Source organism: Sorex fumeus, unplaced genomic scaffold, assembly GCF_029834395.1.
Source record: "Sorex fumeus unplaced genomic scaffold, SorFum_2.1 ptg000002l, whole genome shotgun sequence".
Classification (NCBI taxonomy): Eukaryota; Metazoa; Chordata; class Mammalia; order Eulipotyphla; family Soricidae; genus Sorex; species Sorex fumeus.
In genome coordinates, this window is record NW_026606059.1 from 78433218 (window position 1) to 78449836 (window position 16619).

The following is a 16619-nucleotide window of genomic DNA, read 5'->3' on the forward strand; positions in this document are numbered from 1 at the left end:
GCCCTTCTCTATGGGAGCTGTTAGGCTATTAGGACAAGGCAGATCAGTGAACCAGTGATTCCAGGGCAGCGTAATTGAGAAAGATGTGTACGGTGTTGTGGGAGGGATACATCAGACTCTGGTTGTAGGAAAGGCTGGGGTATCTGGGTTCAGTCAGACAGGACCTCCTAGACCCAAGATGACGGGAGATCTGTTGTTCCAGACAGGAAAGGCAGACTGTGAATTTGGTTCAAGTGTTTCGAGAAAAGAAAACGTACATCCTGCTGATACAGCCAAAAGTTAGGGCTCAGTGAGTGGCGGCTGGTAGGCTAGAGAAGAGGACCAAGGAGCCCTTGCGCCAACCTAAGGGAAGGGAAGGAGTCTTTTCTTTTCCTGAAAGTTCGTTTCAGAAAGATTTGGAGCCCCCAGCCCTGAAAAAAGTATTTGAAAAAGATGAATTGTGGTCAACAAACAGACCTGAGATTCCAGATGGATACTAATAGAGTTGTTTCAGTTAGACACAGTTATTTTGAATTCTTGGAAATGATTTAGAAGGTAGAAACTTGAGAACCCCTGAGGACACAGAAGCTATAAAACTTGGTGATTGGATGTTAGCAGTAGATGAAGGAAGGGGTTATAAAAGCTTCAGATTCAGTGAACTTTCAAGAGGGAAAATGGGAAGTACAAATGGGAAAAGAGAAGAGGGAAAGTTTCATTTTGAAAGCCTGGGTGAGGTGTTTGTTAAGTGCGGAAGTCGCCACACCGGAAGACTGGAAGGTACTGGAACACCGAGAGAAGACCTTACCTAATCGATCTAAGTTTCTTAATGACTGTTGGCATGCTTTGCAACTAGGGGCCAGGGAGCAGGTTGGTGCTGCACGTTCGGGAAAGAAAGTTATTGTATGGGAGATGTTGGTGGCTTAGCAAAAGAGACGATAGAATTATAAGAAATGATTCACGGTCACGGTCCTCCCGTTGTCCATCGATTTGCTGGAGCGGGCCCAGCAAATCGTAACGTAATGTGAGACTTGTTGTTACTGTGTTTGGCATATTGAATACGTCACGGGTAGCTCGCCAGGCTTTCCCCTTGCGGGTGAGATACTCTCGGTATCTTGCCGGGCTCTCCGAGAGGGGCGGAGGAATCGAACTCGGGTCGGCCATGTAGGCTGTGTGCAAGGCAAACGCCCTCCAGCCCAAGAAATGATGAAATACTAGATTTGTTTTTCAGGGATAGTCAACAGTTTACTTGGGTGAGTATGGGGTATCATGGAACCGAAAGGCAAAGGTTTTGGAAGAAGGAAGTTGCCGTTTATTGAAGTGAAGAAGGTTCAGGAGGTAGAGAAATGAGGGAGCGATATAAGGACTCTGTTTTTTTGTTGTGTTCAACTGAAAATGCGTGTAAGAAATTGGGGAGAGTTGGAGAGACAGTACAGTGGGTGAGATGCTTGCCTTGCATGTGGCTGACCGGGGTTTGATGCCTGGCACCGCATAAGGCTTCCTGAGCACTGCCAGGAGTAATCCCTGAGCACCACTGAGTGGGGCCTCAAAAATCCCAAGAGGAGATGGTGAAGAAAGAGGTGTGTGAGTTTAAAGACCAGGAGAAGGAGGACTGAGTGGGAGAGAGACATCGAGGTGTGTCTGTAGTATGTCTGTGACATTGGATAGTAGGTGGAAAGATCCGGGACCGAAGCATGAAAATTATCAGCATTGAAATGCCAGGACCTGCACTGTGTGACTGTGTGTGTGTGTGTGTGTGACTGTGTGTGTGTGTGTGTGTGTGTATTCATTCACTCCCTGTACTAATGAGTGAGTGAGCGAGTGAATGCCAAGGAGATCAAGAGAAAACTTAAGAGGGAGCAGAGAGAGTCTTAGAGGAGAGTGTGCATGACAGTTCTCTTAGAAGCCAAGTGGTCTGCAGTGATCAGCTCTGCCAAATGCGCTGGGGGTCAGTTAAGCACCCACTTGGATTCGGCTCCATCTCAGTCATTGTTGACAGTGGAATTAAAGAAGATGGGAGGCCAGGAACTCCTTTTCTCTAAAGGAATCAAATGGAGCTTAGTATGGTAGCTTTGCCTTTGCTCGTTATGTTGTGCATGATAAGCAAACTTATTGGAACAGTGTAAGTTACTCCAATGGTCTGAGCTGGAGGACTGCTGAGGATTGTCTGTGAGCTTCTTCAGAGGCACATTGCTTGTGTTTTGGTTTCACTTTGTTGGTCAGGTAGCCTAGTGATTCCAGCCTCATTGGGGTGAGGATTTAGAAGGTAGCTATGATCTGAACTTGGCCCCTAGGAATAACTACTTCATTTTTTTAAAAAAAAATCCTGGTTGCTTGCCTGCTGTTAAAATTCACAAGGTTTATGTACAGATCTTAAATAAAAAGTTGCTGTTAAACATTTAGGGACTCTGGGGCTGGGCTTATACCTCATGTAGGAGCTCTGGTAACTGTGTACCATCCTGAAAACACTCCGTGTGCCCCCTTTAGAGCATCTCCATTCCTTTCAGTTCATTGCAGTCGTGCTGTGTAATTTTCTGGCTCTGTATCGGAAGGTTGGACCTGTGTATGTGATAAGGTCTATGTTGAGCTTTCATTTGGTGAGCCTCCTCTGTCCAGGCACTTCACATGTGCCGTGCATTTAGTTCTCTGACTTGCACTCGGCAGGCATAGCCAGGGTGGAGATCCAGTGGCTTCCTCCCATGGGTGGAATAAAGCATGGCATCACTTTCCTCGTACTCCAGTGACTTGGCTTGGGGGCGTGCCTGTTGCTATAAGAGCAAGTGACAAACAGAATGTGGTGTGCAGAATTAACTTTGTACATCATGGTGTCTTAATTAAAAAAATTTTTTTAAGTTTATATTTAAAATAATGGCCAATACATAGGTCTCAGCTGACTTTAACAAGCTTAATCTTATGGGATTGTCTTAAAGCCATTGGTAGCTCCGTAGTCAAAAATGGTTCTTTGACACGGAGGCAGTAAATTAGTTGTTTCTTCGCTTTATTTTTGTGTCTTGTGCTCCCCTCCCCAACTCCTTTCTCATGAAGCCAGGTGGAGAAAGTTGGTGACTTCCACTTTAAAGGGAAGCAGCAAGTTGTCCAAATGCACCTTCTTTCCTTTGTGTTTTCACATTCTCCCCCATCTCCTTTTTTTCTGACTCCCAATTCTAGTGAAATGAAAAAACATACCAATTCCCAAGCCAATTAATACTCTTTCAGTGCATTAAATGTCCCATAGCTATCTTTTTGGGGAAGGAGTCTGCTTGAAGCCCATGACATGTTTGTGTCTGTGTCCATGTACTCCGCTGTAGATGAAGCGAATTTGATCCTCACAGCAGGTGCTCAAGTGTGTGGTGACTTCTGGCTGTGTTCTTGAGGGATGATAAAAAGGGAGGGCTCAACTCTTTGGGCATTGATCTGGTTCTCAGGGCTCCACCCACCCACATGACCTCCAGCTGTCTTCATGCTGGGAGTCAGGTCCACTCTCTGGATGTAGGGGTCTGCAGGTGTCCTGTTTCTAGTTCCAGCGGTTATACCTTGGGTCTGAGCCTTGTGTTCCCCAGAAATCTTTGCTCAACACAACCGTATTTTGACCATGAAATACTCTGGATGTGTGTATTGCTTCTGGGGAATTGATGGTTTGGGTTTTCATATGTGGTGTAACCGTATGAGCAGAAGAGGGTGAATAAGTCTTAAACAAAAACATACATCCTTTGCTCAATTGATCATCACTAGTACTAGGGTTCTAATGTGATAGTTACATAATGTAGACCAGGGGTGGACAAAATGGCCCGCCAGCCAACTACATCCGCTCTCACTACTCTGTAATGCAAAAGCTCCAGTTACAAAAGTCAGGGTTCTTTTCCATACCTGTCAGTTGTATACTACCTTTAAAATGGAACTGGCACTCGATGTATTTTGCCAAGCTCCCTGAAATTAACTTTCCTTGTATTACAGAGCTGCTTCTACTATGTGTTGGCCATGTGAGTGTTTGGGGTGTGAAACCCGTTCTGTTAAAATTCATAAACTTTTTTTTTCTCGGATTTGTCTGAGTACAGAAACAAACATTAATGCAGCACATTCTACGCTGTGATTATGAGGCCTGTCGACAGTATCTTATGAATCTGGAACAAGCAGTGGTTTTAGAGCAAAATCTACAGATGCTGCAGACGTTTATCAGCCACAGATGTGACGGAAATCGAAATATTTTGCATGCCTGTGTGTCAGTGTGCTTTCCAACCAGCAACAAGGAAACTAAGGAAGAGGAGGGTGAGCTGAAGCACTGGGGCAAGGGGTGGAGCATGTGGCTCAGGGCGGGAGGCATACCTTGCATGCAGCGTCCCGGTTCAGTCCCCAGCACTGGAAAGTCAGAATTAGAATGAGGTCTTCAAAAGAAATTTCAGGCATTTTTTAAAAAATACTAGTATTAAAGTAAATCACTGTAAGGAACTTGTGTGTTCTTTGGTAAATTTTAACCTAAGCAGAAGGTAAAAAAGTACCTGTCAGGCTGACTGGTAACATGTAATTAAGGTTGCTTAGTGTGTTTTGTTGCTTGAATTCTGGTCTCTTTGATATGCTTGAACTATATGAATACTTTATGAGCATTGCTGATTTTATAATTACAGGTTTAATTACCATGGAAATTATTCAGGAAGTTGAGCCAAGTTGTACTGAAGCAAGTTTTGTCCCAGTGTTCAAAGTACAAGGAGAATAGCCTAATGAGTTGGATGGTTTTGGGAGGGTTGCTAAGCTTTCCCTGCCTTCTGCTTTGAAGCTTTACTTTGGCTGAAATGAAGGGGCAGCTGGAGCCTCAAGGCAGCGATACAAACCCTAATATTCTCCCTTAGTTTTGGATTCTGCTCATGATTCCTTGTGGGGGGAGATCCTTTCTGGATAGTGGTTTGCATGTCTCGCCTTTATTATGGTATCACTAAAAGTCTTGAAGACACGAATTGTGAAAGTTCTAGTGCCATCTGTCTTCTGTGTTGCTCTGAGGAAGATAAAGCTACTCTTAGTTCTAGTGGTTGAGTTGGGGCAGCAGAATATGCAGGAGGAAGTATTTTGTCTCTGGAGCTCTCTGAGAGTGTTAAGTCCATCCTAATTCTGTCTCTCCTGTTTCAGAAGCAGAGCGCTCAGAGAGAAACACGTTTGCAGAGAGGCTTTCTGCTGTGGAGGCCATTGCAAATGCAATCTCCGTTGTCTCAAGTAACGGCCCAGGTAATCGGGCTGGATCTTCAAGTAGCCGAAGGTAATGTGATTTTTACCAGGAATGTTTAATTGGCAGAAACAAATCCAAGCCCAGAAAGAAGTGTATCTCTTATCAAATGCATGAGTTGGTAGGACTTTTGTTCCTTCCCAGTATCACTCTGGGGGAAAGTATCTGATAACATCTAATTAGTGCAGAACTGCAGAACCCAGAGTGCTTTAAAAATTTGAGATATTTAGTTCATGTTTGATTCCTCAATGTGTTTTAGATTTACCCTTCTTGCTTCCTAGAAAGTGGTTTTCTTTAGTTGGAGAACACGTAATGCAGTGATTGAAGGACCCTCAATGTTTTGTTTTCAGATTGCTTATTGAAGGCAGTTTCTCAGCACTCTCAGACTGGCGTGCATTATGAATCACTTCCCTGGCTCGAATTGGTTATTTTCAATTTTCAGGCTTTGAGTTGTGAGATGGACAATCATTTATAATAATACGTTGGAAATTAGTTGGTGTTTGAATAGATGAAGAAGATGTAGAATTCTGGTTTAGCTTTTCCCCTGCCCCCAGAGAGAAAACCGCCTGAATTCTGGGCTCCGTGGCAGATGGTCACTGCACCGTTTGACAGGGCGGGCAGCTTCCTTCATTGAAGAGCCTTTGCCCGTTTGTCCCTTACTAGACTTTCTCTTTAAAAAATGACAGTTCTTAACTGGGTACCAGTGCCATAGTCTCGGAGGCTCACACACATCCTGAAGGGAGATCTATCAAAGACCACTTGTGGGCAACCAAATTATGACTTAAATCGGAATGACACATAGCTACTTCCAGGCGGAAATGATCTCCAGTTTGTTTATAAATTAGTTTCCTAGGCAAAGTGTATGGGCTAAAATGGAAAGCAAGTAAAGTTCTTCATAAAGAAATTAGTGTTTGAATTATTTCAGGTATTTCATTTCCTCAGGGAAAACACAGGTGCCAATCAAGTTGGACTCTGATATGGTTGGTCCAATGCCAGTGCTGCCATCATTTTTTCATGTAAGGATTATGTTTGAAGGCAAAGACTAAAAGGAGCTTCGAGAGTGGGTGATCTCTTGCTCACAGAAATAATTTGCAGAGTAAGCTCCTTTGAGGCATTTGCTGAAGATGTCACTGCAGTGCTCTTCCCCAGTTCAAACTCAGGGCTGCCGGCTGACCAGCTGAAAGCGCAGGAGGCTTATTCTCCACGCCGGGCGGTAGGAAGTCCACAGACTGCTTCATTGAAGTGCAACCCTCCTCTAGCCTTCCGTGGATTTCTAGGTGCGCCCCTTGCCGAGTGAGCAGGCTGGGCCTCGGGAGCCGTGCGCTCCAAACCGATGCAGTCCCAGTGTTGAATGCAGTACTGGTCTGTGCCTCCAGATGGTGATGTGACTCAGAAGCTTGTTGTGTGGCGCACTGGCTCCTGAGTCCCAGGGCAGAGGGCGTGGAAGGCTTGATTGATGCAGCTGATTGCAGGTGTATGTGCTCTAGAGATTGTTAATCTGGAAGACACATGACCTTCACTTTTTTGTCACAGTGGTGTGTTTGAACATGACTGGATTCTAAAGCTTCTGTAGCATGGATATAACGTGCTTACAAAGAGGAAATTACATCATCTTGACTTCTTCCATATTATCAGAAAATACGATGACTCCAGGCAAGCCTAGAAGAAGAAATGTCAAAACTCTGAACCTTAGCAGCCAAGGTGGTACCTCCTCAGTATTGTCCTCAGCCTCTGAGGATCCAGGTGAATCTTCATGAATTGTGTACAACATCTTGAAGAATGATTTTCTTTTTTGTTTTTTTGTTTTTGTTTTTAAAGAATCTATATGAGGAACTGGGCATTGTACTTAAAAATGTTTCCAAGACCTAATGAAGAGAAGAGGTTAAGGACACTTTTTTAAAAAGTTACAAGGAATGACCCCCCTCATTTAATAGTGAATTGACTACATCACATCAACAAAGTTGGGAGCTGGCAAGTTCAAGAGGAGACTCTGGTCTCAGATTTCTCTTCACTTAATTGACTCTAAGCTAGAGGTCGGAGAGTGGCCCCTATCCTTTGTTTGGCCTGTGCACTGTTAAATTTCTTTTTCCTTTACTTCTGATCACCTGTAGTTGAGCATGTATACCCTGAGCTGGCCCTGACTCCCTGCCCCTTGTAAGTCCCTCTCTGATGTACCCGTGCCTCAGTTGATCGTGGGTGGCGAGTCTGTGGCCTGCTGCTCTTACTGAGGAGCCCCGACCAGATGTTGACATTGAGAATATTTGCTGGGCCTCCCACCGCCGGTTGCCCCCTCTCTCGTCAGGGTGCGGAGCGGCGGCCTGGACCTAGTTAAGGTTGTAGGAGCATCACACAGGCTGGGCCTGCCTCGGGGGCCCGGCCTTTCTCTGTGGGTGCTGCGTTTGACTTCGACTAAAGCAGTCCCTTCATATATGTACCCCTCCATATTATAAGTGCTCTAAAACTCATTACTAAATTGAGGGAGAGAAGGTATTGAGATCATGAAAGCATTCACTACAGGTAATTATAACTAACCTATTGTTTGACTTACTCAAGTTTACTTTGCATACTCTTCCAAAGACTGTTTCTTTCCCCAGAGGTACAGCATCATGCCCAAGCCTTTTACAATAGAAGAGTTCCTGAAAGTAGCCTCTGAGAGACATATTTGTAAATGCTTTAGATAGGGGGAAAAATTGTTTTCTTTAAAAAATGGAAAATGTACATGGAAAAGAAATTTATTCTTGGATTTAATAGTAAGCACAGCTGGGGGTTCAAACAGTAAAAAAAGGCCTAAGGGATTTTTTTCTGGGCATCACAGAACTCAATTGTAAGGCAGGCAGGTCTGACATCAGAAATGCCGAGTCTTCCGGAGCGAGACCTTCGGCCTCGTGTGTACCCTTAAATGGGACCGATTGACTCGCTTAGAAGCTCTGTGGCTGAGCGCTGTTGCTGCAGGCTCCTTGTGCTTTACTTTGCTTTCTTTTCTCTTTTTTTAAATCTTTGTAAATTCTTTATCAGAGATCCAGATTTTTGGACAGGTAGTTTCCAGCACCCCAAAAAGTGCCTGCTTGCGAGGGCTGCTAATCTCTTTTTTGGTGATGTGCACAAATGGGCAGTGTTATTTGTGGTTGAAGTGTTTTGCCCAGTTAATCTAGCAGCCCATCTTACAACTTCCATTTTCAGTTGCTCATTTCTTTGGGATTCCAATTGTACAGCAGTTAAAAAAAACCTTTTTTTAAATCAAAAATATCTAAATTTGGGCTGGAGTGATAGCACAGCGGGTAGGGCATTTTCCTTGCACGTGGCCGACCCAGGTTCGAATCCCAGCATCCCATATGGTCCCCTGTGATTCCTGCGTGCAAAGCCAGGAGTAACCAACCCCTGCTAAGCATCGCCAGGTGTGACCCGAAAAGCAAAAAAAAAAAAAATCTAAATTGATGTCCATTGTAAAAGTGCTGTGTGGACTTTAATTCAGTGACTTTGAGCTCCCTGAAAAAGAATTTAGTGGACTAGCAATATTGGTTCTGTCCTCATCAGTATATTTGCTCTCTATTATTAAATTTAATACTGATTAAACTGAGGACAGGCACAAATTTTTGGCTTAGTTCAACTTTTCATCGATTTTAACTGTACAGAAGATTACTTTCTAATCTTCCTTTGCTGCACCTTTCATTCCCTGAGGACAGTTTCTGTGGGAGCTTCTGGTAGTGGCTTTAATGCTGGACCGGTATCCAGGAGCCCTGGCCCTGCCCGCTCCCTCACTGACCCCGCTCCCTCACTGACTGGCCCTGGGATTTCAGAATGGGTGTTTGCATTTCTCCCAGGCTTGGCGTATCCATGTGTAGGACTCACTGTGATGTCACATGAGCTACTGTGCACCTTTTCTCGCCGTGTGGACATGGTGGAGAGCTCTGATTTTGTCCTTGCTGTTGCAGCTTAAGGTTACGGGAAATGATGCGACGGTCCTTGAGAGCGGCTGGTTTGGGCAGACATGAAGCTGGTTCCTCATCAAGTGACCACCAGGATCCAGTTTCGCCTCCCATTGCACCCCCTAGTTGGGTTCCTGATCCTCCTGCCATGGACCCTGGTAAGATTCTGACTTGATTTAGTGGTTTAGTAAAATACAGGGTTATACGGGGAAAGGAGAGGCCAGAGCAGTAGTACAGGGGGTAGGATATTTGCTTTGCACGTAGCTGACCCAGCGTCTATCTCTGGCACCCACTTGGTCCCTGAACACCACCAGGAGTAATTCCTGAGTGCAGAGCCAGGAGTAAGCCCTGAGCATCTGCTGGCTGTGACCCAAAAGGTTAAAAAAAAAAAGTTGTGTTGTTGTTGTGTCGTTGTGTCCCCTATCCCCCGAATGGGAGGTGTGACCCAAAAAGCAAAAAAAAAAAAGAAGTGGTGGTGGGGGGGTAGAAATGTCACATTTTCATAGGATATTTTTGAGGCCTGGAATATGTACAAGCTGTAGATGTTTCCTATCTGCAGAAATTTTCTGCTGGTCCTCAGGCAGAGGGGTTAAAAAGCACTGTTCAAGCTAATTTGGACATCAGAATTAAAGTCAAGGAGATTATACATTTAAAATTAATATCCTGAAACATGTTGCTGTACTGGTAAGAAGACTGCGAGCAGCACATAACAGATACCAGTCGTGGCCCGCAGTTCCTTCTCTGAGGCCGGCCAGTCGTTTCCCTTCCACCTGTCAGTTTGGCCTCTAGATTGCAGGGAAAAGTCCCAGGCCTCCTAAGAGAGTGTGTTAGGGATGCTGCCTCTGATGATGGGCATCCTGTCATTCTGTTTACTTAAAGATGGTGACATCGATTTCATCCTGGCCCCTGCCGTGGGCTCCCTAACCACTGCAGCCACTGGCACTGCACAGGGTCCGAGCACGTCCACCATTCCAGGTGAGGACAACAGGTGTATGTTGGGAGTGGGGGGGTGGGGAGGTAGTTGCTAGTTCTGAGTCAAGGTTTCTGCAGAAATAAAATGTCAAGGGAGACCAAGGGTCAAATTGTGTGGGACATACATGCGTGCATCTTCTACACCTGTGAAGTATGTCAGTGTCTGAACTCTCTGAAATGGGGGCCAGGAAGGTGGCACACAGGGATGGGGCATATGGAGGGATGGGGATAGGGAAGGGAGATCTGAAGTCAGTAATTTGCTAATAATATTAGAATATTTTCCTGATATCCGATTTCATACTTCCAGAATATTCTTTCACTCTGTCTTGTTTACTCTTGCATTGTTACTTACTCAGTGGATCTGCTTGATTCCAGGTCCTTCCACGGAACCCTCGGTGGTGGAATCCAAGGATCGGAAAGCCAACGCTCATTTCATTCTCAAGTTGCTGTGTGACAGTGTGGTTCTGCAGCCTTACCTGCGCGAGCTCCTCTCCGCCAAGTAAGGATTGTAACAAACTGCTGGTGGAAAAGCCTGGACTTGGTTCCTTTTAGGGCTGAGAGTTCTGACGGGGCGTGAACAGTGAGCAAAGCGACCCTGAAACTGTCCTGAAAGTTGGCAGCATTCTCCCTGTCTCAGGCTCTTGTCTCCCAGTTTTTCTACATGAAGTCTAGTCAAGATACATACAAACATGTTAAAATGTTAAAAGACTCAGAGCATCTTGTTCTCAAATGGGAATCTAGAAATGAGTTCTCTTTGTTACTGTAGAATTTAAAAACCACACAGCTTCTGCCCTGCCTTAGGCTGCCAGTGTCTGTCACCAGGCCACCCTGCACACTCCCTGGGGTGTCGCACCTCATGCTTGGTCATTGAGTCTTTGGAAATCTTTGAAAGGCTTGCAGTCATTCTCAGGGGTATAAGAACTGTGCTAAAGATTATGTGGTAATGCTCCTTTACCATACTTCGATTTATTCTGAGGGCGAGGAGCTTTATTCTTTATATGTAAGTTTATTAACCTTCAGGTGAAAGTGAATTTATGATTGATATGGTTGTTTTCCCATTATCTCATTAGTAAAATTAGTTGTTGAATTTGCTGTTTTGTTATTGTATTTGTCTGCGATTAGTTTTTGTCTTATGAGGCCTTTAGTTTTTCATTAGGCCTTGCATTGTTTTTGTATCCTCATAGTGGCTGGTTTTTTCTCCCCTTTTTCTGGGCTGTATAGAGTACAAGCAAAGCTCTCGTGTGCTATTCTGTTGGTGAGCTGCTGTGATTGACAGTGACTAGGAAATAAGTGAGAAGGGGCAGAGTTCAGTTCCCTTTTAGATGGTGGGTGTAGAGAATTTTGAAGTGTACAAATATAGAATAATTTCCCTGAAGTTGCTAATAATTTCCTCACTGGCATATTTGGGAATAAAGGGCCAGATTGATGACTCCTATTGAAAATGGAGAGAGCTCAAAGGGTTAGAGCTCCTGCTTTGAATGCTGAGGCCCATGTTTGATCCCTGGGCCAAATGGTCCTGGAGCACTGCCAGGAGTGACCCATTTTTCACCCCCTTCTCCTTCCTCAACTCCCCTCCTTCCACCTCCCCCCCCAAAAAAAACCACAAAGTCTTGTTAAATGTTTGACAATCTACAAAATGCTTTGAACATGGTGGTGATGTTGGAGTTTGAATGGAGGCATGGGATTGAGAGTAAGAAGAAAGCATTATTTTCCATTTTAAAAATTTCCTTCTAGCCTAATTTCAGGTGTGGGTGGTTGGATTTTTGCCTTTAGAATACTGAGCCAGGACTGGAGCAATAGCACAGCGGGTAGGGCATTTGCCTTGCATGCGGTCGACCCAAGTTCGATTCCCAGCATCGCATATATCCCCCAAGCACTGCCAGGAGTAATTCCTGAGTGCAGAGCCAGGAGTAACCCCTGTGCATTGCCGGGTGTGACCCCCAAAAAGAAAAAAACTAAAAGAAAAAGAATACTGAGCTAAAAAAGTGAGTTCCAATAAAATTATCCTGGTTACTAAAGATGCAGAGGGTTCTGTCTGTTATTCTCTGCCTGTTCATAATGACCAGATATGGGCATGATGTCCTCCCTCCTACCCTCCTTCATTCCCTCCCTTCCTGCTATCCTTTCTTCCCTACTTCTGGGACTCTGGGATCAGGACTCACTTCTGGCTTTGTGCTTGGCCATCACTCCTGGCAGGATTTCCTGGGACCATATGTAGTTCTGGGAATCAACGCTGGGGTCGCTGTGTGCAAGGCATGCTAGTTTTCTAGTCCTTAAACTTTGTTTTTGTTGTGACCAACAGTATGTGGGTTCTTTTTTATTTTTTTTTAAATTAAAAATCTCAAGACCAAATTTTATCACTATCTTCTAATATCCTGTAATCGACTCAGAAGAGTATTTGTAACATGTACAGTAATGCCTCAGAGCGACACCTGAGCGTACTGGGCTAATCAGATGTGAGAGATATGTTTATCCAGGTAATAGGGAGCTTTGTGGAAGTGAAATCTGTGTCAAGAAGAATAGGTAGGAATTAAAATGAGCAGAACATAGTATGGGATATCTATGTATTTTGGCAAACACCGGTTTGTCGGATTATAAAAGTGGAAGGTTAGAAGAGAATGTTAGCCAGTGAATCTGAAAAATTCAATTAAAACTCCACTTTGGTCTCTGACTAATGGTGTTAATTGGATTTTTAGAACGGGTTCTAAGAATAATTTTTACAATACAGTAAAATAAATGACACTATCTTGGCCCAGATATATGAACATACCGCAGTGTTTGTGTGTTTTTAAGTGGGGTGCATTCGTTGATGAATCATTGACTTTTGAGTGTGCATTTCTTTTTTCTTATTGAAAAAGAAATAGCCTATAATGTTTGTATATATAATTTTTCTGTTTTAGGGATGCCAGAGGGATGACCCCATTTATGTCAGCTGTAAGTGGCCGTGCTTATCCTGCGGCAATTACCATCTTAGAAACAGCCCAGAAAATTGCGAAAGGTAATTCATTCCAAGTTCAACATGAGTGCTTGCTTTTCAACGCAAATAAATTCTCTTGTGTTCATGTGTGGTATAATCATTCAAATTTGTTGTGATCCTCGTGAGTGCCACCGCCAAGACATTTCCTCTTGCCGCTGGAGAGATTAGCAGTTTTTCAGAAAAATCTGTTTCCCTCCCTTTCCTTCTTTCTAAAGATGATTCTGGTGAATATATTTGTGTATAAGGAAAATTTATGTGTTTATTCTTTTTTTCCAAGTCTCCTATTCATCCAAAAGCAACAGGTATACAATTCTCAAAAGCAGTTCTACAATAGAAAGTGTAGTCTTTTTAAAAAGAAAATAAATTATTTTAGAAAGCATTTTTATTAATGAACTCAACAATACAATCAGACACCAACTAGTACTGCCAGATGCACTCTCAGTCATTTGAAATAGGAACAGGGGGAATTATTTTTTTGTCGTCCTCGTCCTCCTCCTCCTCCTCCTCGTCCTTGTCCTCCTCCTCCTCCTCCTCATCTTCTATTTCTTCATCTTCCTCTTCATCAGTTTCTTCGTCGTCTTCAACAATTTCTTCGTCTTTTTCCAGAATATCACTTCCTGGCGGAGACCCCTAACTGAAGAGATTCAGTTGCTGTCAGTAGTCTGTTGTCTTGAGGTTCCATGCTAAATTTTTTGTCAGTCTAGGTCTAAACCACTGGCAACAATTTATGCCCAAGTGCTCCAAAATGCAAACAGCATGACCACATGAAGATGCAGTCCCTCTGTGGTGGTGCTAGCGCGCCACACAGTGGACTTGGGTGTTTCCATGATTAGCACCAGGAATGATCTGTACACAAGTCAGTCTCTGGCCAGAATCACCATATTCTTGTGCCGTGAAAGGGACATCCCCTACACGGCCCATGGAGTCGCATTTGTCTCCTGGGTTGACAGCTCCGGGGAGGTCCTGATGCGGACACATCTCAGGAGCCCAGGTGGGCGAGGGCAAAGAGCGAGACACAGTGAGCCTGGCCCTTCGCATCTGCGTCGCTGCGCCCAGCCTTGTCCCTGCCATGGGGAGCTTCTTATTGCCGCTCCACAGCAGAAATGCCTGGATCTCCCCCAGCCTGCTGCATCGTCACATTGGATAGTGTGATCTTTGGAAAATAAAGTTGAATTGCTTTAAAAATACAGTTAGGTCAATCAGTATTTATTTGGTGTTGATGTTCAAGCTGTGTAGAAGTAGATGGCCTTATTGTTCTTAGAGGGCTCGGAAGCTCTGCTTAGTAGAAGCCAGGAGTATGCGGAATATTCCTGCCACTGCTTCTAACTGCCACAGGAACCATCTCCGTGAAAACCCCAGTTATGAATAGCCTGTGCAAATCTAGATTAAATCTCAACTCTGTGTCACAGGGCTAAAGGTTCAGGTGGCTTAGGGCTGGTGTATTGCTCTCAAGTAGTCACGATGGATTGACACCCCCCTCCCCCCCCGCCTTTTGCACCAGAGTGGAGTGGATTTTAAAAAACATGATAAATGGTAATTTGATTTGAACGGTGTGAATGGTTAGTGCTGGCTTTTATTTTTTTTTTCCTGAGAAAAGTAGTCGATGGCTGTGATTAAGTTCTTCCTTGGTTTATGAACCACTGTATATTTTGGCTCTCTTTAGCTGAAGTGTCATCAAGCGAAAAGGAGGAAGATGTATTTATGGGCATGGTTTGCCCACCGGGCACCAACCCCGACGACTCGCCATTGTATGTGCTGTGCTGCAATGATACCTGCAGCTTCACGTGGACGGGAGCAGAGCACATTAACCAGGTCAGCTGCTGCCCCCTCTGCTTCCCCCTCTGTGGACACCCACGCTCTGCTTAGGAGTTTTTCATTTTCCCTTTGACCGTCACTGGATTTACAGAAAAAGAATTTTTTTAGAAAGAAGTCTCTGAATAAATAAAGCAAAGGAGTTCTATGTTAAATTACTTACAGGGCATTGTGAAAATTAGAAACTTCCATTGGGTAGAATAATCTGATCTATAATGCCACACAGATTTTAAAACCGTAATAGCCTTTGTTGGAGGATAGAAACTGTGTTTTTCCCTGCTTGTAATAACTGGTTTCCATTTGTATAATACTAGGGGAAGTCTTTTGCTACACCCATTCATGACTCTTGAGGTTTCTAGAGTCCATGAATGTGTTATTTTGCTGCCACTGGACTAAATTGCTTTAGAAAATATCAGAAATAGGGTTATTATGAAGTGTGCATAGTTTTTCTCTGGAGTGATAGTACAGTGGGTAAGTGCTTGCCTTGCGTGTGACCAACTTAGATGCGATCGCCAGCATTCCATATAGTCCCCTGAGCATCATTGAGTGTAGCCCCAAAAGAAAACAAAGCAAAATATGTTTGAAAACAGCATCCCTCTTTTGTTGCAGGATATTTTTGAGTGTCGAACTTGTGGCTTGCTAGAGTCCCTCTGCTGCTGTACAGAATGTGCCAGGGTTTGTCATAAAGGTCATGACTGCAAGTGAGTACAGTTCTGCTCCAGTTTCTTAACTCTTGGGATTCCTCTGTCTCTGCTGAAGTACCTTGCACCGTCATACTGAAGTCCTTCATGATTCAGAGGTCCCCGTTCCCCCATCGTCTGTCATCCCGAGTGGCTCTGGGTTTCAGGTGCACTCAGTACGCTGGGCTGCTGGCACTCACTGAGGCCTCTCGAGTGGTGGTGGCTGTCTGCTGAGGAGGAAGGAGCCCACACTGAGAAGTCCCAGCATCATGGCCTCTTGGAGGACCCACCCAGCCAGACATAATACACACTCTGATGAGGTCTCTCCAGAAAACTGCCAGAGGCATTAAGCAATTCTGGGTGACTGTGTGCTTGGTGCCATGCTTATTTTTTTTCAATTAAATGTCCTGAATTTTCATTGGGCAATAGGGTGACTGGTTAGTTTGCTCGCTCCCACACCTCCAAGAAGCATTAGTGAAACAGGCTGTTACTCACCTTTGCAGGGCCGGAGTTCCCACAGGGACATTCGCTGTCTATGCCACACACAAGTGGTAGTTGTTAGGGTAACAGTTGCTTTGCAAAGTGCCTATTGTGAAGGATTGTGAAGGACAAGTGGAATATGCTCTTACAGAAACATGTATCCACAGGTAGTTGTAATTGAAGTAATTTTCAGCTAATAGGTTTGTCTTCCTCAGTTTTAACATATGCCAGTGGTTCTTGATACCCTAACTAAGGACACTGTGCTAAGCACCAGGATAGTGGTGGACAAATAGTCCGTGTTTACAGCGTCTGCATCTGTTTGGATACCAGCAGGCTTCTTCCCAGAGGAGTTTATGCTGCATTGGACTAGGGAGGGGGAACACACTTTAATGGAATTGCGAAAGGAATGTGAAAAGACATTCCAGGTGAAGGGAACTCTGACCATGTGATTCCAGGAGAACCTCTTGTCACGAGAATTTTGCATTGCTTTGTAGCTTCACCCCACTTTAAGAGATCCTTGGTGTTGGAGCATTTGGGATTGGAGCCCACAGTTGATGTGTTCTTGTAGCCACGTGTGGCCAGAG

At 44.4% G+C, this 16619-nt stretch overlaps 1 protein-coding gene across 5 annotated transcripts in view; it reads left to right on the top strand.

The window, feature by feature from the left end:
- UBR5 (ubiquitin protein ligase E3 component n-recognin 5) overlaps positions 1-16619 on the top strand; it is a 116172-nt gene that overhangs the window by 60996 nt on the left and 38557 nt on the right. For 4 of the 5 annotated variants that reach the window (XM_056113281.1, XM_056113301.1, XM_056113295.1 and 1 more), the window contains exons 21-28: positions 4032-4242; positions 5095-5221; positions 9121-9272; positions 9994-10089; positions 10462-10585; positions 12987-13084; positions 14727-14875; positions 15485-15576. In XM_056113281.1, coding sequence (XP_055969256.1) covers positions 4032-4242; positions 5095-5221; positions 9121-9272; positions 9994-10089; positions 10462-10585; positions 12987-13084; positions 14727-14875; positions 15485-15576 — 1049 coding nt within the window. The remainder of the gene's footprint in view (positions 1-4031; positions 4243-5094; positions 5222-9120; positions 9273-9993; positions 10090-10461; positions 10586-12986; positions 13085-14726; positions 14876-15484; positions 15577-16619) is intronic. The other variant, XM_056113287.1, reaches the window with a different exon arrangement.